Source organism: Xyrauchen texanus, chromosome 11 (assembly GCF_025860055.1).
Source record: "Xyrauchen texanus isolate HMW12.3.18 chromosome 11, RBS_HiC_50CHRs, whole genome shotgun sequence".
Lineage (NCBI taxonomy): Eukaryota > Metazoa > Chordata > Actinopteri > Cypriniformes > Catostomidae > Xyrauchen > Xyrauchen texanus.
In genome coordinates, this window is record NC_068286.1 from 5,512,401 (window position 1) to 5,534,351 (window position 21,951).

At 42.9% G+C, this 21,951-nt stretch overlaps 1 protein-coding gene across 1 annotated transcript; it reads left to right on the forward strand.

The window, feature by feature from the left end:
- The first annotated feature begins 96 nt into the window (after positions 1–96).
- Positions 97–19,061, forward strand: LOC127651787 (Na(+)/H(+) exchange regulatory cofactor NHE-RF2-like). Its single transcript, XM_052137796.1, has 7 exons — positions 97–1,291; positions 3,506–3,736; positions 4,296–4,589; positions 9,730–9,924; positions 12,235–12,388; positions 12,725–12,966; positions 14,217–19,061. Exons 1-7 carry the CDS (start codon positions 1,043–1,045, stop codon positions 14,430–14,432), a joined length of 1,581 nt encoding a protein of 526 aa, XP_051993756.1. The 5' UTR covers positions 97–1,042; the 3' UTR covers positions 14,433–19,061.
- The last annotated feature ends 2,890 nt before the right edge of the window (positions 19,062–21,951 follow it).

Below are 21,951 nucleotides of genomic sequence, written 5' to 3' on the forward strand. Positions count from 1 at the left end.
ACATCAGTGTCAGTGTGTATCAGATGTTGAGTACGTCTTTAGCGCCAACAGTGCTGTTATAACTTGTATTTTTACTATTTTCTAAATAGCAAGCCAGTATTGTTCGTGGGATTCATGAGGTTTTTGTAATACATCAGTGTTTGTAAACGCAGTTGCATAAGTGTGGTTGAGTTGGCCTGTTTTGAATGCTGTTTTTTATGCAGATTATAGAGCGTATGCTTGAAAGGCACTGTTCTGGGGTCAGTTATGTATGTGCATTATTGAATAAGTGGACGCTGCGTGGCTTAGCTGAGCTTAATCCCAGATCTGTGTGGGAAGAGGAAGAGTTCCGCGTGCATATCTGTAACTTATCTAACATTTGATCTCTCTCTCTCTCTCTCTCTCTCTCTCTCTCTCTCTCTCTCTCTCTCTCTCTCTCTCTCTCTCTCTCTCTCTCTCTCTCTCATCCTCTTCCACCTGATTCGTTCTCGCGCTCCGGGCTTAACTACTGTCCTCAGAGGCACATCTTTAAAATGATCGATTAATATGTTCCAGAAGACCGATGTTCATTATATAGTCTGATTATAGAGTCTGACTGATTGAAGGACGCTGGACCGAAGGAGGTGTCAACTGAAAACTTTTTGGACTGTTGGGATAAGGAGTCATCACACCGTGGAGTATATATTTGTTTTTCACGGACAAACTGGAATAAACACCGGTTTTAATACAAAGTGGAGTGAACATCAGGTTTAACACACACTCGAATAAATGAATTAAAACAAATGCACGAGACGATGTTGGTTTTACAACGGAGCGCGTGTAACGCTCGAGACAAGTGTGCGGTTGGATTGAAGTGACATACGATTTAATGTGTTGCGTTTTAATTATTTTTATTTCTTTATTATTTGGTTGTTTTTAGATTGTTGTTATTTAATTAGTATTTGGTTTATTTATAAATGTTAAATAATTAAGTGAAACGCATGCAGACTCGTCATGTGCAAAAATGCACACTTAACCTCTAATAAAACCTTTAAATATATAGGGATATATTACAGATATATTTATGTTGGGAGTGAATATGGCGAATACTCTGGAGAGAGAGATTTTGGAGCGCGAGCTCCGTCCCCGCTTGTGTTATTTAACTAAAGGAGATCGCGGATTTGGATTCCATCTGCACGCTGAACGCAGCCGAGGAGCGCAATACGTGCGCAAGATCGAGCCGGGCTCCCCTGCTGACCTGTCCGGTCTCAAGTCCGGGGACCGGGTGGTGGAGGTGAACGGAGAGAATGTGGAGGGAGAAACTCATCAGCAGGTAATAAATAACTGGAGAAGAACCTGTGTGACTACTTCTGTGGAGCAATAGACAAGGGCTGGGTCTTAAAATCTAGTGAGATGCCTACCTAGACAGCACTGTAGGGATGTTTGGAAGAGGAGTGTGGGGGTGTGGGGGTGATCTTTAGGGTGGGCAAGTGTACGGAAAATATATAAACCCTCCCCTGTATGCGTGATGTATAAACATGCTGTCTAGGTAGGCGGCTTACTAGGATTTGAAACAAGCCAAGGTGTTCTGTTCCACACTGAGGTGACAGTGTTCATGTGTATTTGTACAAGATTGCATCATTGTGTGTTAATGTTAGGAAAACACTGAAGACTCGCCTCTGTGATACAGTTTGACATCAGATCTATCCCCTCCTCCATTACAAACATTTACCATGGTAACTAGGGCCAGATGTGATCTTTTTGGGGGGCATTTTGACCTCACTTCGGCTCACTCTCGCCATCCGACTGGAGAGGCCAAAATACCATAGTACAGGAAAACCATAATGGGGTGGGGGCCATAGACCCCCAAGCCCTGCCATAATGGGGTGGGGGCCATAGACCCCCAAGCCCTGCCATAATGTGGTGGGGGCCGTAGACCCCCAATCCCTGCCATAATGGGTTGGGGGCCGTAGACCCCCAATCCCTGCCATAATGGGGTGGAGGCCGTAGACCCCCAAGCCCTGCCATAATGGGGTGGGGGCCGTAGACCCCCAATCCCTGCCATAATGGGGTGGAGGCCGTAGACCTCCAAGCCCTGCCATAATGGGGTGGGGGCCGTAGACCCCCAATCCCTGCCATAATGGGGTGGGGGCCGTAGACCCCCAATCCCTGCCATAATGGGGTGGGGGCCGTAGACCCCCAAGCCCTGCCATAATGTGGTGGGGGCCGTAGACCCCCAATCCCTGCCATAATGGGGTGGGGGCCGTAGACCCCCAAGCCCTGCCATAATGGGGTGGGGGCCGTAGACCCCCAATCCCTGCCATAATGGGGTGGGGGCCGTAGACCCCCAAGCCCTGCCATAATGGGGTGGGGGCCGTAGACCCCCAAGCCCTGCCATAATGTGGTGGGGGCCGTGAGACCCCAAGCCCTGCCATAATGTGGTGGGGGCCGTAGACCCCCAAGCCCTGCCATAATGGGGTGGGGGCCGTAGACCCCCAAGCCCTGCCATAATGTGGTGGGGGCCGTAGACCCCCAAGCCCTGCCATAATGGGGTGGGGGCCGTAGACCCCCAATCCCTGCCATAATGGGGTGGGGGCCGTAGACCCCCAATCCCTGCCATAATGGGGTGGGGGCCGTAGACCCCCAAGCCCTGCCATAATGGGGTGGGGGCCGTAGTCCCCCAATCCCTGCCATAATGGGGTGGGGGCCGTAGACCCCCAATCCCTGCCATAATGGGGTGGGGGCCATAGACCCCCAATCCCTGCCATAATGGGGTGGGGGCCGTAGACCCCCAAGCCCTGCCATAATGGGGTGGGGGCCATAGACCCCCAATCCCTGCCATAATGGGGTGGGGGCCATAGACCCACAAGCCCTGCCTTAGACCCGACCATGGCAGGATCCATAGTTAAGTATTTACTTTATATGGTAGCACTTTGCAATAAGGTTCCATTTGTTATCATTAATAAACAATTAACAATATGTTTGTTATATATGTTGTGCGTGGATGCCGCGGAGAATAGCATGAAGGCTTCACTCGCGCTATATCTCCGCGGTAACACGCTCAACAAGCCACGTGATAAGATGCACGGATTGACGGTCTCAGACGCGGAGGCAACTGGGATTCGTCCTCCCCACCCGGATTGAGGCGAGTCACTACGCCACCACAAGGACTTAGCATGCGTTGGGAATTGGGCGTTACAAATTGGGGAGAAAAGGGGAGAAAATCCCACCCAAAAAAATTAATAAATGAATGCGTGTGATCTTCGATCCCTCAGACGTCACTGTCTTAAAAACCGTCATGCGTCTGTAATGGATATCATGGCATGGGCTCGGGAATACTTCAGTAAAGCTTTGTCAGTCTTCTCTGGGCTCGGTCTCATCTGACTTGTTTCTTCAGTGGCCAAATGCTTAATAACTGTTCGAAGAAGAAACGGTGATACGTGGTAAACACTCGACTGTCACAACTTCCTTGGTATACGTTTAAAAATATGCTCATAACATGGTACTTTTCGGTACTTTTCATGTAGTGTTACTTTCTGTCTCTCAGGTTGTGGAGAGGATCTTGGCTGTGGATCACCGCACCAGGCTGCTGGTGGTAGACCGTGTCACAGATGAGTTCCTGAAGTTTCACGGTCTCCAGTGTACGGAGGAGAGGGCGATAGAGATGGGCACTCTCTCTTCTCGCTCCTCTGCGGCGTCCTCTCCGCGCGCCTCCCCACGAGACTGCGCCACACCTCCCTACAGCAGACAGAGCTCAGACGGCATCTCAGTAAATAAGGTAACATCATCATCAACACACACAAAACCCTTGCTGGCATTCTGCCTTTGACCATGACACTTCCTCCTGGATTGTTCCAGAAGTGCTGTGGCTAAAGAGTCCTTCATAAGCTTTTGACAAATGACCCGTCCAGGTTAGGTGAAGTAAGTCTATGTTCAGGTTGCAGATGGCTACAGGATCAGCACACACTTACAATCCTATAAGATACGTAAGCCAGTGCTGGCCACTGTGTAATTATTTGTTTAGTTTATAATTAGGTTATTAAGTCTTTAGTTAAGCAGAGGGCATGCAGTAGACTCTTATGTTGCTTGCAATGGGACAACCATTATACAGCGTATAAATAGAAATCATTGTTTTTAAGGTTATACTGTATAATCTCATCGTTATATGACAGTAGCAGCAGTGCAGTTAGCTACATTTTGTGAGTAACTGTAAGTGTAATAACTGTTTGAATTAATAATATTGTTACCTATTTTTACTGCAAACTAGCTTGAATTGAAATGTGCTGAATGTAAATCTAAATGTGCAACTGTATTATCTTTTCTTGTGGTTCTCTCAGAGTCCCAGTACCTCTGGAGTGATTAACGTTTCTCCGCTGTACAGAGCTCAAGCCCATCTGGCTACACCTGTGTTCTTGTCTCCCCCCTCTCCTTCTGAACTTAAAAATGAGCGAATTACTGAACCCAACACTAAACTTAGCGTTGAACCCAGCATTGAACCCAGTCCTGAACCCAAGATTGAATCAATAACTGACGGCATCACTAAACCCAGCATTGAACCCAAGACTGAACCCTGCATTGAACTCCACTTTGAAAAGGTCACTGATCTCAGTGGATCACAAACCAGCACACAGGTACACTCTGATGTACACTGAATGTGTGTGTGTGTGTGTGTGTGTGTGTGTGTGTGTGTGTATTTATCACTTTGTGGGGAACAAATGTCCCCATAAGGATAGTAAAACCCAAAATGTTTCCCTTGTGGGGACATGTTGTCGGTCCCCATGAGGAAAACAGCTTATAAATCATACTAAATGATGTTTTTTGAAAATGTAAAAATGCAGAATGTTTTCTGTGAGGGTTAGGTTTAGGGGTAGGGTTAGGTTTAGGGGATAGAATATAAAGCTTGTACAGTATAAAAACCATTATGTCTATGGAAAGTCCCCATACAACATGGAAACACAACGCACGTGTGTGTGTGTGTGTGTTTGTGTGTGTGTGTGTGTGTGTGTGTATGTGTGTGGTCATGTGCATGTGAGTAGGAGTATCTTTAAATTTTGTATCTATATATATATGCAGGGTTCCCATGGTCATGGAAAACATGGAAATATTAAGGGATTTTAAAAATAGTGGTTTCCAGCCCTAAAAGGTCATGAAAAAAATCCTGGATATTTCTAAAATCTTAAAAAGTCGTTAAAAATAATGGAAATTAAAACAATTTTTAAAAATCATTGAAAAGTTTAGAAATTGAAAAAGGTTATTTAAAGAGTACCTATTATTTATTTATTTTTTCAAATATTACCTTTCATGTAGTGTATTAGATCGCTGTTTGTGAATGTAAAAAAAGTCTGTAAAGTTTCAAAAATCAAAGTGCACGATAAATGGAGTTATTGACTCCCAAAAGAAAGAACCGATTCTGAACACCTGAAACGAGTCGTTAGTATTTTCAGACGCACTTCCTGTACTGACCAACGTAACAAATTTTGTAACAAAAACCCCGCCTCTGTTCTTCATTGGCTGCTCGTGAACAGCTTTGACCCACCCTCAAACGCTACACTAAGCGGTAGACCAATCACAACAGACTGGGACATCTGACAATCAATCACAACAGACTGGGACATCTGACAATCAATCACAACAGACTGGACATCTGACCACAACAGACTGGGACATCTGACCACAACAGACTGGGACATCTACTCAGAGCAGAGTATACTCTCTGAAAGGAGTTTAGAATGAATGCTTTAGAATGGACCAATCAGAGCAGAGTATGCTCTCTGAAAGGAGGAGTTTAGAATGAATGCTTTAGAATGGACCAATCAGAGCAGAGTATACTCTCTGAAAGGAGTTTAGAATGAATGCTTTAGAATGGACCAATCAGAGCAGAGTATGCTCTCTGAAAGGAGGAGTTTAGAATGAATGCTTTAGAATGGACCAATCAGAGCAGAGTATGCTCTCTGAAAGGAGGAGTTTAGAATGAATGCTTTAGAATGGACCAATCAGAGCAGAGTATGCTCTCTGAAAGGAGGAGTTTAGAATGAATGCTTTAGAATGGACCAATCAGAGCAGAGTATGCTCTCTGAAAGACGGAGTTGAGAATGAATGCTTTAAAATGGACCAATCAGAGCAGAGTATGCTCTCTGAAAGGAGGAGTTTAGAATGAATGCTTTAGAATGGACCAATCAGAGCAGAGTATGCTCTCTGAAAGGCGGAGTTTAGAATGAATGCTTTAGAATGGACCAATCAGAGCAGAGTATGCTCTCTGAAAGGAGTTTAGAATGAATGCTTTAGAATGGACCAATCAGAGCAGAGTATGCTCTCTGAAAGGAGGAGTTTAGAATGAATGCTTTAGAATGGACCAATCAGAGCAGAGTATGCTCTCTGAAAGGAGGAGTTTAGAATGAATGCTTTAGAATGGACCAATCAGAGCAGAGTATGCTCTCTGAAAGGAGGAGTTTAGAATGAATGCTTTAGAACAGAGAACGAGTCGCTTGTAACGGGAAAAAAGGTGATGATGCAATTTAAATTATGAGCAAATTAAAGTGTTTTTTGACCTTGGATACATGTAAATCTGGAAAATAAAGGTAATTAATAAAATCAAAAAAATGAATGGAAAAATAATGGAAATTAATAAAATCTTAAAAACTCATGGAAAAATAATGGAAATTAATCTTAAAAATTTATGGAAAATAAAGATAATTAATAAAATCTTAAAAAGTCATGGAAAATAAAGGTAATTAATAAAATCTAAAAAGGTCATGAAAGAATCATGAAAATGTATTAATCTTAAAAAAGTCATGGAATAATAATGAAATTAATAAAATGTTAAAATTAATAGAAAAATGGAAATGTAAAAATCTTGAAAATTCATCCAAATTCATTGGTTTAAAGGTTTGGGAACCCTGTCATTATTGTATTGTTATGATAAACTCTTTTCATTGGATTTTTCAAACAAAAAACTGATCCTTTGAGATCAATACTATATGACTCAGAACTAAAAAACTCAACAAAAACAGCATGCAAAAAGGATTTGTCCCCAGATTTCAGCACAGATGACTCGTTTATCTGTCAATAATGAATCTATATGTCTCTCTCTCTCTCTCTCTCTCTCTCTCTCTCTCACTGTCTCTCGCTCTCTGATCTTAATTCTCATTTACCTGCTTGTGTTCACACTCTGTGGTGCAGTGTGTTCACTGGTGTCTTATTTCTGGGTATTTTCAGTGAGTGTTGTTGTGTACATGTGTTTCTAACTGAAAACCCAGTAAGATAAGATTAAACTCTCTCACCCTCGGGAGGTAACACACATCTCAGCATCCTCGTGTGTACATGCAGGTTTTGTGTATTTTCATGTGTGTATGTAAGGCAAGGTTCCTCAGTCCCCCACCCCATGGGACACAAACAGACACCACCCTTGTATTGTCTCAGAACAGGAAGTGACATGGTGTCTCACAGAATGTCCCTTATTCTTGCTGGGCGTGTTGCAGTTCTCGAAGGAAATGAGCACAAAGTCACGTACACACTCACACGTCCTGGTAAACAACCAAGAATCCTGCACGATTTTCTTGAGACATTTAAAGGTGAAACATGTGGTTTCGAGGCCTCTTGCAGCACCAAGTGAAAATGCAGAAAAATTCAATTTTTCAATGTTCCTGCGTTCTGCTGGCTCCTTTCCAAATGGTCTGGCAGGTCTTTGGCACCTGGTCTGAGAAAAACAAGCTCAAAATAAGGGACTTGCATAGGCGCGTTTGGACTAAATGTCACCTTTTGCGGTCCAAATGATTTATAATTTGTTTTAACATTGGTTTCTAAAATAGAGGTTTCCTTTAGAATCAAAGCACATGCTTATGTTCTACAAAAAACAGAGAAGCCACATTAACAGGAAGTTGTGTTATTCTGTGTTAACATCGAAAAAATGACCAACTTTACCTTTAACATGCACAGTCTGCTGCTTATAATACAGCATATGATTATCGATTAGAACATTAGTCTCTCTGTTAGACCAGAAACTTTACGCAAGCATGCAAGCGCAAAGTCACGTTGTACATTCATAACATGCATTCTCGTGTTACTGTTAGGGGCGCTTTAAGGTACATCTGGGCCCATGGGCTTGCTGGTCCGCAGAGGCCCCCTTCCTGTTGGGGGGTAATGCTGTGCTTTGAACAAGCACTACACGGACGCCTTTAACGGTTGCGCTGTCAACATGTCAACAACCGCGTATCCCGTTGAAAGCGGTTAAACGCACTCCTTCCACGACCATGGATAGGGGAAAATGGGCCCTGGGCCGTGAGCTGGGCTTCAGCCCGTATAAGCCCATGCATTAAGGTGCCGACGGTACAAAAGGGGGCGGTAGAGTTACCTTCAAATGTTGTGAGTGACTTGATATGTACTGTTGGCAAATTAGATGCTGATTTGTTCATGTATACACTACATAACTGTAAAGGGATAAAAGGGAAAGGAGGAGGCGGGAACCGGCTTGAAAATATAAATAATAGTATTATCATAAATTGAACAAAAAAACCAAACACACACAGGTGTCAAACAGCTGCCCGTAAATCTCTCTCTCTGTCTCACTGCCGTCTCCGGTCAGTCTTTATCCCTCTCGGAGGCTTGATTAGCCTGATTAGGCCCTGCCACATTCCTCCCTCGTTCTCTCAGGTCGGGGAGCCCCCGGCATGACGTACACCCCCCCCTTTCCCTTCCTTCCGCCCCATCTGCCAGCAGGTCATCCCCGTCTTCCTGAATCTGGGAGGGGACAGGGGGAGGAAAACAACAATAATAATTAAAAACACAGTAAAATTTTAAAGATAGGGAAAGGCCAACGTGGAGCGGCAGTGGGAGAGAGAAAGAGAGAAAAAAAAAAAACACTTACCCGCCGGTTCTCCGATACGCCGTAGCTTGGTCCTGAGCCACTCCTCCAACCTCTAATGGATGACAGGGGCGCCTTCCCGGGCGGATCGGAGGCAGTCCTCCGGCCCCTGGGAGACAGAATGCCCGCCGTGTTCTCGGGGAACAGAAGGGGTCTCCCCCGCCTCTGGCAGCGGCCCTGACCACTCCAGGTGGTCGGCTAGGAGCCCCTCCTCCCCTCGCGGTCAGCGGCCGTACGTCCGCTCTCAGGCGGCCGGGCACCTCCGTCCCCCGGGAGATGGCCACGGCTGCTCCGTTGGGGTGGATGGTAATGACGAGGACCCTACTACGGCGCATCCCTCCTCCTTCCCGTGTTTCGGCACCAGTGTAAAGGGATAAAAGGGAAAGGAGGAGGCGAGAACCTGCTTGACAATATATATAATAGTATAATAATAAACTGAACCAAAAAACCAAACACACACAGGTGTCGGACAGCTGTCCGTAAATCTCTCTCTCTGTCACACTGCCATCTCCGGTCAGCCTTTATCCCTCTCGGAGGCTTGATTAGCCTGATTAGGGGCCGGGTGTGTAGCATCACGACTCAAAAATGAATGTCACATAGTTCACTTGAACAACTTGAAACCAGTAATCTAAAGGAAACTTGACATACAATGTCTGACACACATTCCAAATAAAATGATTTTAAATTGATTATAGTTTCAAACCGGCCGAATGTGGTTTTGTTTTGGGGGGGCATTCATTTAAATATGTTTAGACTATATGTTATCAAGTAAAATTTTAACGAGACTCTCACAACAACACCTGTATGGGGGTTTTCAGGGAACCAAATCAATACATTTTCTCCTTTTGTTAACAGTACGGAGAATTGCTCAATCATCTCAATCAATCGCTTTTCTTGTGTTCTTTCTCCAGGAAGAAACATCATCAGAGGGGGACGTGGTAGCCAAGGACCTGCGTCCACGCTTGTGTCACATGATCATTGGTGAGCAGGGCTTCGGCTTCAACCTGAACTGCAACAAATCTCGCGCGGGCCAGTTCATCCGATCCGTGGACCCCAACTCGCCGGCGGAGCATGCGGGATTGAGGCCGAGGGACCGGCTCATCGAGGTGAAGGCGGGATTAGCCGAGGCTTGATTAGCCCAGATTAGCACTGGATTAGATTAGATCAGATTACATTGTATTGCTTTTGGAGACGTTATTCAAAAGCCGAAGGAAGAGAAATTTGGAAGTTTGTCTGTTTATTTTAGAGCTTTGTCTGCTTTGTGAGGAGCGGCTCCTGTTTTAGAGCAGGGAGTTGGTTTGTTTTCATTACTTTGTGTTTGTGTGGGAGAGCAATGGCGTAATCGTCGCAGAGAGTAAATCCGTCTTGAGACAGGATTTCATTTGCAGGAGTTTTCTTTAATTATAACAGACAGATCAGTAATTATGACTGACAAACAAAGAGGATCATTCAGAGTTGACGGTGTTTACATATGCATTTAATCTGTGCACTAGATGTTATACTAGATACTAGATTTGTGCGGTGTTTTAAGGAAAAGTGAGAGGTGCTTGTGGTTGTCAGGGTGTTGCTGTTTGGTTGCTAAGGTATTCTAATAAGGCATGAGTCTATATTATGTTCTTTGCTAATCAACATTATGCCACAAATCCTGTTGACTGAGCTTAACTTGTATTGAACCCGGAACATTCCTTTGGCCACAGTAACCTACATGCCCAAAACGTCCTTATCATACAGAGAAACAGCTAGAAAGACCAAAAAAGTTGCAGATGGAAGTCTGAGTTATGTAACGTTTCCTCAAAGAGAGCAAGAGGAAGTGCTGCAAGTGGAAGTAAGGTGGCACCACACCCCACCTGCTGGTCAAATGTTGTACAACAATTAGGGATTGCAACACCTTTGTGATCAGTGGCAGGTGCAAGCTGGTTAGAAATCTGTCCGAAAAGTCTCATAAGAGTGAGGCACGCACATTTGGATTTTTCCAGCTGTGCAAACTGCAAGCATGATGGGAAATGACTTGCTAACGAAACAGCCTATTTTTTTATTTCTAATATCATGTTTTTTGTGTATAAATTATATGCGAATATTCCCAACACTCTGACAGTTCGATCCCTGTATGGGATATGTGAATTTTACCATATTTCTGAAATATCTAATATACACGTCTTTATTAAACTAAAAATGACATTTATCAAACATTTAAGAACAGAATGAAACATCACAGTTGTTTATTTTTTTAATTTTATTCGTTCAATGACATACGAACAAGAGATATTGATACATAGTCACCATATAAGTAACATAATATACACCAATATAAGTTACATTGCCAGACACAATATTTTACATACATTTTAGTTCTTTAAAACTTTACATGTTGGGGGCCTGGGTAGCTCAGCGAGTATTGATGCTGACTATCACCGCTGGAGTCGCGAGTTTGAATCCAGGGAGTGCTGAGTGACTCCAGTTAGGTCTCCTTAGCAACCAAATTGGCCCGGTTGCTAGGGAGGGTAGAGTCACATGGGGTAACCTCCTCGTGGTGGTGATTTAGTGGTTCTCTCTCAATGGGGCGTGTGGTGAGTTGTGTGTGGATCGTGGAGAGTAGCATGAGCCTCCACATGCTGTGAGTCAGAAATGGAGGCAACTGAGACTTGTCCTCCGCCACATGGATTGAGGTAACCACGCCACCACGAGGACCTACTAAGTAGTGGGAATTGGGCATTCCAAATTGGGAGAAAAAGAGGATAAAAAAAAACATAGCTTTTTTTGTTATTTGTTTCTCCAATGAGCATTAAGCTGAGGGTAATTTTAGCCCAAAAAACATGCTTAAACGCACATGTCGAAAACCCACCGGAAATAGTAGTACACCATCCTGGTATCATAAACATAATATTTTGACCAATAAATTGGAATTGCCATGATTTGTCCTTCAAATCTTTTTCAATCTTCACCCAAACTGGCTCTCGCAACCATTGATTTGGTTTGATTGCAAATCAATGTTGATGCGAAACAGGAAGAGAGGCTGTTTCTTCATAACACTTTGGTTTATCAAAACAAAACTTGGTATGCTTCAATAGGACCATGATCTGAGGCTACATGCCAAGTTTGCTGACAGCGCCACCTATAGGTAAAAATGAAATGGCTATTTTTTGCCGTAACTTTTGAACCGTTTGTCCTAAAATGATGAGCCTCGCAATGAGCACCTTCAATGAAATGTTTAGAGCATAGCATAACTTGAAAAAACTATATTTATTATAGAAATTTCCATGACTTTTCCAAGCCTGGGAATGCCTATTTAAAAATGTTCTGATATTTCCTACGTCTACAGCAATTTCCTAATATTTCCATGACCATGGGAACCCTGAAGATAACAGTTATGATTACTATGATATCAGCACAGTAAACCCCTTATCTTTCATATCCAGGTGAATGACAAAAGTATTGAGGGTCTGCGTCATGCTGAGGTGGTGGCGCTGATTAAAGCGGGAGGCAGAGAGACCCGTCTGTTGGTCGTTGACCCGGAGACAGATGACCTGTTTAACAGACTGGGCATCACGCCTACAGCAACTCATCTTAAAGGTACAGTACATATTTCTACTTTAATACAGTGAGGGTTTGCTGAAAATTCCCCTAGTGCAGGTGTGACTTCTGGGAAAAGGAACACTTCGAAACTACCAACAGAAACAAGCCACGGTTGGATGATATTTAAATGCTGCATATTTATTTAAACTCACATGACTAGTAGTCTGTTCATTATCATGTCAGTGTATGCAAAACATGGCCGATACTCTGTGCAAACATTAGTTCAGTGCAAATAAAGGAATTCACAGATGAACTGCAATAACAAGATAAATATATTATTTTTAATCCGTAACATCAAATTAACGTTCAGTTTTGTTTTTTCTTGTCAAACAGAGGACTGCGTGGATGGACCAATCATTGAGCCCCCAGAGACAAAGTGTCCAATCAAAGACAGCCCTATATCTGCTTCACCAGTCACAAATGTCCCCAGGATCTCTCCACCAATCATCAACATCATACTGACAGATCCACCAATCACAAACGGCTCTCCACGGCACAAGAGTTACGGAAGCTCCTCCTCTTATTCCACTTTATCAGAGACGAGTGTTGAACTCAGCAGTTCTGACACCAGCAAGGTGTGTATGTTTATTTACAGTATACTGTATATACTGTATATGCTATAAAGTCTTGGTATAATTAGTTGTTCCATCTCGTGCACAATCGAGTGCCAAGCCTTTTCATAGTACACACGTTTGAATGCTAGGCCGTAGGGACGCGGGCTGTCAGGAACCTTCCGCATGTCTAGAAAATCTAGGCTGCTCCTGGATAGTCCGCATGAATTGAGGGGATTTTTTCCCCTTTTTCACCCAATTTGGAATGCCCAATTCCCAATGTGCTTTTAAGTCCTTGTGGATGACGAATGGTGGAGAACGAATCCAAGCGGAGACCATCAACCCGCGCAACTTATCACGTGGCTTATTGAGCTTGTTACCACGGAGACATAGCGCGTGTGGAGGCTTCATGCCGGCATCCGAAGAACGAACCACATTATAGCAACCACGAGGAAGTGACTACCTCGTGGTACTAACCGGGCCAATTGTTGCTTAGGAGACCTGGCTGGAGTCACTCGGCATGCACTGGGATTCAAACTAGCGAACTAGCAAACTCCAGGGGTGGTAGCCAGTGTCTTTACCACTGAGCTACCCAGGTGTCCAGTCCATCACAGGGCTAACACACACAGACATACACATTCACACCAGGGCTGGACTGGGAAGAGAAATCAGCCCGGGACACTGGCCTTTTCTGCATATCACGGCACCGTATTGTGGTCCGTTCTGCATAATGCGGTGGCTCATTTTAACATAACACTGCCCATTCGGCCCGTTTCGGGGCTGACCCACCTGCACGCGCGGTTCTCCCGATGCCCAGTCCGCCCCTGATCGTCCCCAAAGTGCCGAAAAATGCCCGGTATGCCACATTACCAGTCCAGCCCTGATTCACACTCATACCTGTGGGCAATTTAGAGATTCCAATGAACTTTACCTCCATGTTTTTGGACTGTGGGGGAACCAGAGCACCCAGAGAAACACCACATGAATACGGGGAGAACATGCAAACTCCAGAAAGAAGGCCCATTTGAGTTGGGACTCGAACAAGGGACCTTCTTGCTGTGCTACCCACTGAGCCACCGTGCCGCCCTACAAGACTCCAATGTTTAAGTAGCAGTAGCCAGTTTTTAGTTGCTAAGCAATGTATAAACTTGCCGTATTAATATAATATTAAATCAATGTGCGGCATGCTTAAGTTCTGATTTCAGCTCGTAAATCGCTTTAAATATTGTGTTAAATCGACAGCCCTAATACAAATATTTCCTGTGTTTTCAAAGGTCACCGATTCAGATCATCATTCCCATAATGAGGTCCGTCACTCTAACCGAGATGGGAAATCCGAGCAGCGGCCGTTAGACCCGTTCTGTGAGAGCGGTCTGCACCTGAGCCTGACCGCAGCTGAGGCCAAACAAAAAGCCAGAGCCAAGCGGCCCAACAAGAGAGCGCCCCCTATGGACTGGAGCAAGAAACAGCAGATCTTCAGCAACTTCTGAGGATCGTATACGTCTCGATTCTGTTCAGATGCCACCTATGCAGAGACTGAAGCAAAGAAATAAAGCTTAGACCAAATTAGATCAAGCTCCTGATAGATTAGTGAGGCTTAAAAACATTTTGAGAGACATCAAGTTCAGTGAGAGGAATTAAAACTGGACATCTACTTCCTCAAGAACTTATTTTAAGAACTTGGACAGCAGTGTGATGGAGTGGAAATGTGTCATGTTCTACAGATTCAGACTGAATGAACAAAAGAGCTGTTTTTAATGGACTTCAGGTTATGGGTTCAACTGAGCACATTGGAGAAATCTGACATTTCATTTCGGGAAAGTGTTTCACGATCAGGAATTTTGTTACTTATGTTTTTTCGCACAAATCACCCTGTAAAGGGATTAATGGAAAGGAGGAGGCGAGAACCGGCTTGACAATATAAATAATAGTTTAATAATAAACTGAACCAAAAAGACAAACACACACAGGTGTCGGACAGCTGTCCGTAAATCTCTCTCTCTGTCTCACTGCCGTCTTTTGCCGGCCTTTATCCAACATGACAAACCAACATGAAGCAGATGTTTCAGAGTGGGTCTTAAGGCCCTGGCATTCCTCATAAGGGTGTGACGTCATTTAGAACAAAATCTGGCCAAAACTAAGTTGTTTTTGAGTTTATTTTGGTGGTTCGTAACAGCTCGTCAGCGCGAACTTTCAGGAAAACTTCTTACCGACTGCTAAACAAATATGTACTGCCATTGGTCCACGTCATTGGTAGGTGTGACCTGTAGCTCCACCTACTTTAAGGCCGACAACGAATTCCCATTCAGTCAGTTCAGATCAGTCAACATGAGCACACCATAGTTAGCAAGCTGATGTAAATGTACCTACATCTGCACAGTCGTTCGCATGGGGACATTTTCCATGAACTTATCATGCAATTGTTTTTGTTTAAGTAGTTTACGAAATGAATCAAATCTATGCAAATATTCTTAAGTGCCCATTCACTCGGTGGTTTGATATGCTGCTTCATTCATGTGACATTCTTTTGTCCGTATTCTACCCATTAACCGGCGCATATTATGGCTGCGTATCGCGTGTTAGCACATTAGCTCCATGAATGAAAAAGGTAAACATTGCAAATTACACATTATCTACAGCATATACAGTACATTACTTTAAATCATAATCGAGTAGTTAAAACGGCTTCCATTACTGATCTTGTGTGATGTCTAAGTCATTGATAACACATATTATTGTCATAATAGTTGATGTTTTACGTGTAAACTTGAAGCGTCCTCTTATTTAAATACTCCTCTAAACGCATCACCCAGCGGTGTGACCCGTATATGAATGTTCGCAAACAGTATGTCCTTGCTCAGCTGTTTCGAACTTCTTTTTGGCTCTGAGCGAAGAACGAGGAAGCGTTTCACAGTGAGTGTGCCGGGGCCTTTAGAGAGTAAACAGACTTATGGTGCGTTCACAAACAACGCGAATGGCGCAACTCGAACACGCAAAAACGCTTCATTTGCGTATTCACGCGAGTTGACATTTTTCAACTCGAGCGAAATATCCGCATGACGCGTTGTCGCGAAAGCCTATCAGCGTTGAGATTGTCCGGATGTCACTGACGTAGTAGCAGAAGTCAGGAAAAATGGATGAAATAATGGTTGTAGCGGTGTGTGGGAACCTGGAATTATATGACACAACGTCAACGTACCTGTGACTTCCACAACAGAGACAGAGCAGCAGTCGTTGTGATATCGGCGATGGTTGATGGCGGAAAGATAAGTTGTCGTAGAAGCCCCGCCTCCTGTCCTTTTCCGGAAGAGAAGGGGGAATACTCGCGGGTTCGCGTTACTCGCGCGAACGCGAGTTTAAAGGGTAACTAAACCCCTGCTCAGAGTCTGACTCCACCCACTAGCAATATTTGAAAAATGCTCAAAAAGTGGGCAGACCCCAGCGGGGATAGAGGTGACGAACCGAGGGCGGGGCTAAGCTGGGCGTGCACCTGAGACCCGTAGTGACGGATTAATTGACAGCTGCTGTCAGACTCTAAAATGGAGAGTGACTGGAGTGACGCAAGTAGCTTTGCCACGGAGCGGTCTTTTGAAGTCGAGGACCTTTCTGCCCCTCCTTCACCTGAAGTGGAGGAGGGTGAATTGTCTGTGGACACAGGGCCGGAGCCATATCAATTCGAGCCGCTGGCTCAAACTGCGGTTTTAACTCCCTGTTGAGCATCCGAGTGCGCATTCACCTTCACTCGCGTGCAGGAAAAACAAACGAAACGCTGTTCAGTGATGTTTATCCTTTTAGCAGGATTTTTATTTAGCAAGCTTCACTTGAACATAACATCAGTTAGCTGTTCTCTCAACTTAGAAGAATGTGACGTAAAGCGTAACGTCATGTACAAAACCGTATACCTCCAAATAAAACTATACAGTCAATACCGTAATACAATGTATAAGGGTGCAATACGTTTAACACTCCCGCATTGCGAACATGCGTTTGTCGGCCCCAGAGGATTAACTTTAGCCTAACCATAAATTGTGATTCAAACATATATGATCACTCACCTCAAGACGCCGCTGAGGTGGTGGAGCCCATGCAGGAGGAGCAGCGTTTGGCACTGCGTCGCTTTTCAGCGCGAGCTGTTTGGAGAAGCCCATTTCCACCTCCATTGCGTTGGAGAAGCAATCCCGCGTAAAATGCAGTTTGCACTCTCCTCCAGCTATAGGCGGGAACTCGCGGTCTTCCAGAACAATGACGTGCAACCCCTGGCGCCTAATTTCCAAGTCTATATGGAAAGCTATACAGTCCAGCAGTGCTGTTGCAACCAGCAACATTACACCTACGTACCATCCTGACCACTGTACTAAATACAGATAATCTACGCTAACTTGAAGCTATCCTAACTGACGCAATACTATGCTACTAACTAACTATGCTTCTAACAATACTACACTAACAAATATGCTAATTAACTACCTAGACTACACGAAACAATCTAAATAACTATATAAATGCTATGCTAAATAGATGCTAAAATACTCTATCCTGATCGTTTTCAATACTCGCAATTCCAACTCCTGACTCGCTACAGTGGTTTTGATGAAACGAGATGGTTTTTATACTGCCATTGGCGTGGTAGCTCGTACCAAGGGCGTGGTGAGCTGGAACCTGCTTACGTCAGCTGTCACTGCTTACGTCACGAAGTACCGCAAACAGCCAATAGGAAAATTCAACTGCAGTAGCCACCGTTCAACCTGAAGAGGGCAGCACTCAGACGTTTTTACACCATATATTGTAGAATTAAAACACTTTATACACAAATGTAGAAAAAATTACTTGAATCAATGACAAGTACTAATAAAACCCCATTCTTACAGATCATTAACTAAAAAAAGTTGGTTTAGGGTTTAGTTACCCTTTAAACATAAATGTTTTTTATTTTTTTTTTTTATTTATTTGGTATCAAAATCACAATTTAATCCAGCGGTCACTCGCGCGACCAATGCGAGGCTACGTGTTCCGCGTTATATGTGAACGCACCATAACAAGTCAGTAATACAACAACATAAGCAATTCCTCTTAAAGAGACAGTAACATGAGAAGATCCACAATATGTCGTTCCAAAAGGTCTCCGAAAGTGACTCAATGTGAATTCAGAATGAATAGAAAGTGGATTAATAGTTATTGGTCAAGTGCTCACGGGACAGTGAAAGTTCAGGTGATGTTGTGCCTCATGGTGTTGGCACCTTGACTGCAATCTTCTGGAGGGAATAAGAGAGAAAGTTGCAACCAGAAACAATGAAGAAGGGATGGAAAGTGAGAGAAAGACCGGGAGAGGATAAGTAAGAAAGATATACTAAGCAAAAAGAAAGTGATACAGCAATGGACAAAAATATGATTGCAAGAGAAAAGAATGAAAATAATATGGAAACTTTTGACTGAAGCTCTGAAGGTTTCTAGTTCATTCCTGAAGTTTAAGCTATTTAATTGTTTTTATTTATTTTATTAAAACATCACTCTGTACTTTTATTGCATTTAACACTTGTAGATATGTGTGTATTCTCATTTCATGCAGTATTTCATCTCTGACCATGCTGTCTTGTGTGTAACGTGTCACTAGTTTACTGCCACATGCACATTTACTCTACAAGAACAGATATCTGATTGTTTTACTCGTGATGTTGTCATACCTCACACAAATGCTAGTTTAACACCTCTAATAATAACATATTATAGCATATTTACAGACAATCCAACACAGTAAAAAACAGACCGTCTCATTCTAGATTAATATTAGCCAGATTGTTAGGAAGTGAAACTCTTGACCGCAGAAGATAATCTGAAACGGCTGTCTTTAACAGTTGACTACATGTACAGACAATTGAGTGACATTTATATACAGTATGATATATTCAGAAAACAACAATATAAAAGGTAATTACAGAAAAAGTCCTTCTATTTTCATCTGAGGCAGTTTTACTCGTATCTATTATATTTAAGTTTGTTTTGTTTCTTATTGTGCAAATGCTCACTTTTCCTCACACATGAATAAACAGAGTATTTTAGATTTTTAACCTGTTTCACTGATATTTTAATGAAGCCTAATAAAGGATTTGTAATAAATGAGAATAAAGGGTTTTGTCACATTTTCTAAGGGTCTAACTCACACACACACAAACGTCTTGTGTATTAATTTCAATCTCAAAATAAAAGACAGTCAAAATTACATTTTGCACTGAGAATATGAAGAATATGATCTGCACAAAATGTATATATAAAATAATATAATGTTTATATTTCTATTAATGATAATATTATTAGTTTTTATAATTTAATATTATTAGTTTTTTTTGTGGAAGTGAATGGGGAAGTTTATTTTAAATAAATAATCTTAAATTAAAGGTAGTAAAATAAATACTACCATGATCTAAAATCTATAAATATTATGCCATTTGTATAGTAAATATACAGTGTGTATATATATATATATACACACACACATGCACACACAAAATGTATTTATAAAATCTATATCATTTTTATATTTTTTATTAATAATATTATTATTATAATTTATTATTATTATTATTATTTATTTTTTATGTGGAAGTGAATGGGAAAGTAATTTTTAAAGGGTTTCAAGGCAGAAATGTGAAGATTATAATGTTATAAAACCACTTGTTAAAACTCGTGTATTATTTGAGACGCAAAGTTGTTTAAACCTTCATTTTTACAGTCGTTGTGGTGTTTAGGGCGGGTACATCGTCATGGCAACCAAGCTGTAAACGTGGATAACGGTACATTTGGCGGGTGCAACTTCACGGTCTCTCTGACTGTCGCGCAGTTCCTCCTATCAGCCGCTAGAGGGCGGCGATGAGACATACAGGTGCATTGAATGCAGGCTCTGTCTATCTAAAACTGACTTCCTCATGTGATCAACTTTTATAGTCAGAGACTGATGTTTCTCTTTAGTAAAGTGTTGTGCATCGCAAAAGTTCCTCCAACTCTCACAATTCTTCTGCAAACCTCTTAATGTTGTATGTTCCTCTTCTAGTTGACGTCTACATTGATCTGCATGGCATTTTGTGGTTTCATGGTAGAAAGGTTGACTCATTTGTTGTTAGGTTAATTCGAATACGTTTGCATATTGACATACAAAGATACAAAGTTTGAATGTGAAATGGCAGCTTCCCATAAACTTTCACACGCATAGCCTAACACACACGCGCGCGCACACACACACACTCAATGCAAATACAGACTACATGGAGGGTAGAACAGTTTACACTGAATCAATGACATCTAAGCTCTTATCTCACCTACAGGAGAAATTATGAAATGTGCCAGTTCCCCTATTAATACCACTTAAACACACACACACACACACATTTTAGAATGGTAAACGCTGTTTCCATGACAGCAATTACAGCATGAGAGAGTGAGAGAGAAATCTCCCTGATAGCACACGTGCATCTCCCAGACGTCTATTTTACTTATTGTGTCCTGTTTTAGATTTCTCATCTGGGAAGAATCACAATCTTATTAACATCTACTAAACATCTTCAAAAGATCAGATTTACAAACACTAAATCATAAACATCTCAAGGGCATCTGCTGAATGTCTTATTGACGTATTGCAGATGAGCAAACAACCTAAAAAAAAAAACATCTTCCAAATGTAAACACACATCCAAATGTCTGCGTGATATACGTGTGCTATCAGGGTGTTTTTTTTCATAAACAATATTACACGAAGTTTGGTGTTGTGTTGAGTCACCACCTGATTTCAAGCGTAAACATATGATGTCAGACACACACATTCGCGCGCGCGCGCACACACACACACACACACACAGACACAACACACAAACACACAAAACACCCACACGCACGCGCACACACACAGACACAACACACAAACACACAAAACACCCACACGCAAGCACACACACAGAGATGCGCGCGCGCACAAACACACACACACAGACAGACAGACACAACACACCACAAACGCACATACACAACAAACAAACATACGCACGCACACAGACAGACAGACACACACATAGTCATGCGCGCGCACACAGACAGACAGACACACACATAGTCATGCGCGCGCCCACAGACAGACAGACACACACATAGTCATGCGCGCGCCCACAGACAGACAGACACACACACACACACAGTCATGCGCGCGCCCACAGACAGACAGACAGACACACACACACACACACACAGTTGGTCTTGAAAGCTGTTGTTTCTTCCGCTTTCACAGTGGATGAGTTCCAGACCTCCAGCTTCACTTCTGAACAACGTCTCTCTCTCTCTCTCTCTCTCTCTCACACACACACACACACACACACACACACACACACACCTCACTTTCTGTTCCTGCAGTGCACACATATAAACACACACAAGTTCGCATTCAGATTTCACTATGTCTCATTACAAAACACACACTCAAGCTCTCTGGCAAAAAACGAAACAAACATGTTTGTCAAAAAAGTGACAATATCCCTGTACAGTTGCTCCTCTGAGAGGGGTTGTATTTGAGACTCCCTCATCTCACTGCATGGGCATACTGTTAATGTGTTACCAAAAGGCAAATATGACGGTACACTGATCAGCAGAATTGAACCCATACTTCCTGTCATAGCTCATTCTGTTTCCTGTGATGTGGGTTGCAAATGTGTGAGGCTTTGCAGCGAGACCAATGTGGCAGGTGCTTACACACATACATAGATTTTAGTGGGACAGTAGCGAGAGTCATCACCCAGAGAGCTCACTGTACATCTCAGATGTGTTTCACATCTTTACATCTGATAAACAGCATAATCGAATTACCATCTGCTAAACATCTTACAAAGATCAGATTTACAAACAAACGAAACCATAAATGACATTCTGCAGATGAGCATCACGAGACGTCTACTTGATGTATTTTTCCCATTGATTGCTCATTTTAAGATGTTTAGCAGATGTTAATAAGATTGTGATGACATCTCTGAGATG

Excerpts from the sequence above, each read along its gene's own strand:
- LOC127651787 (XM_052137796.1), top strand. The coding sequence starts at position 1,043 with ATGTTGGGAGTGAATATGGCGAATACTCTGGAGAGAGAGATTTTGGAG. Across the intron at positions 1,292-3,505 it reads AGGGAGAAACTCATCAGCAG|GTTGTGGAGAGGATCTTGGC; the intron begins GTAATAAATAAC and ends TCTGTCTCTCAG. Across the intron at positions 12,967-14,216 it reads GCAGTTCTGACACCAGCAAG|GTCACCGATTCAGATCATCA; the intron begins GTGTGTATGTTT and ends GTGTTTTCAAAG.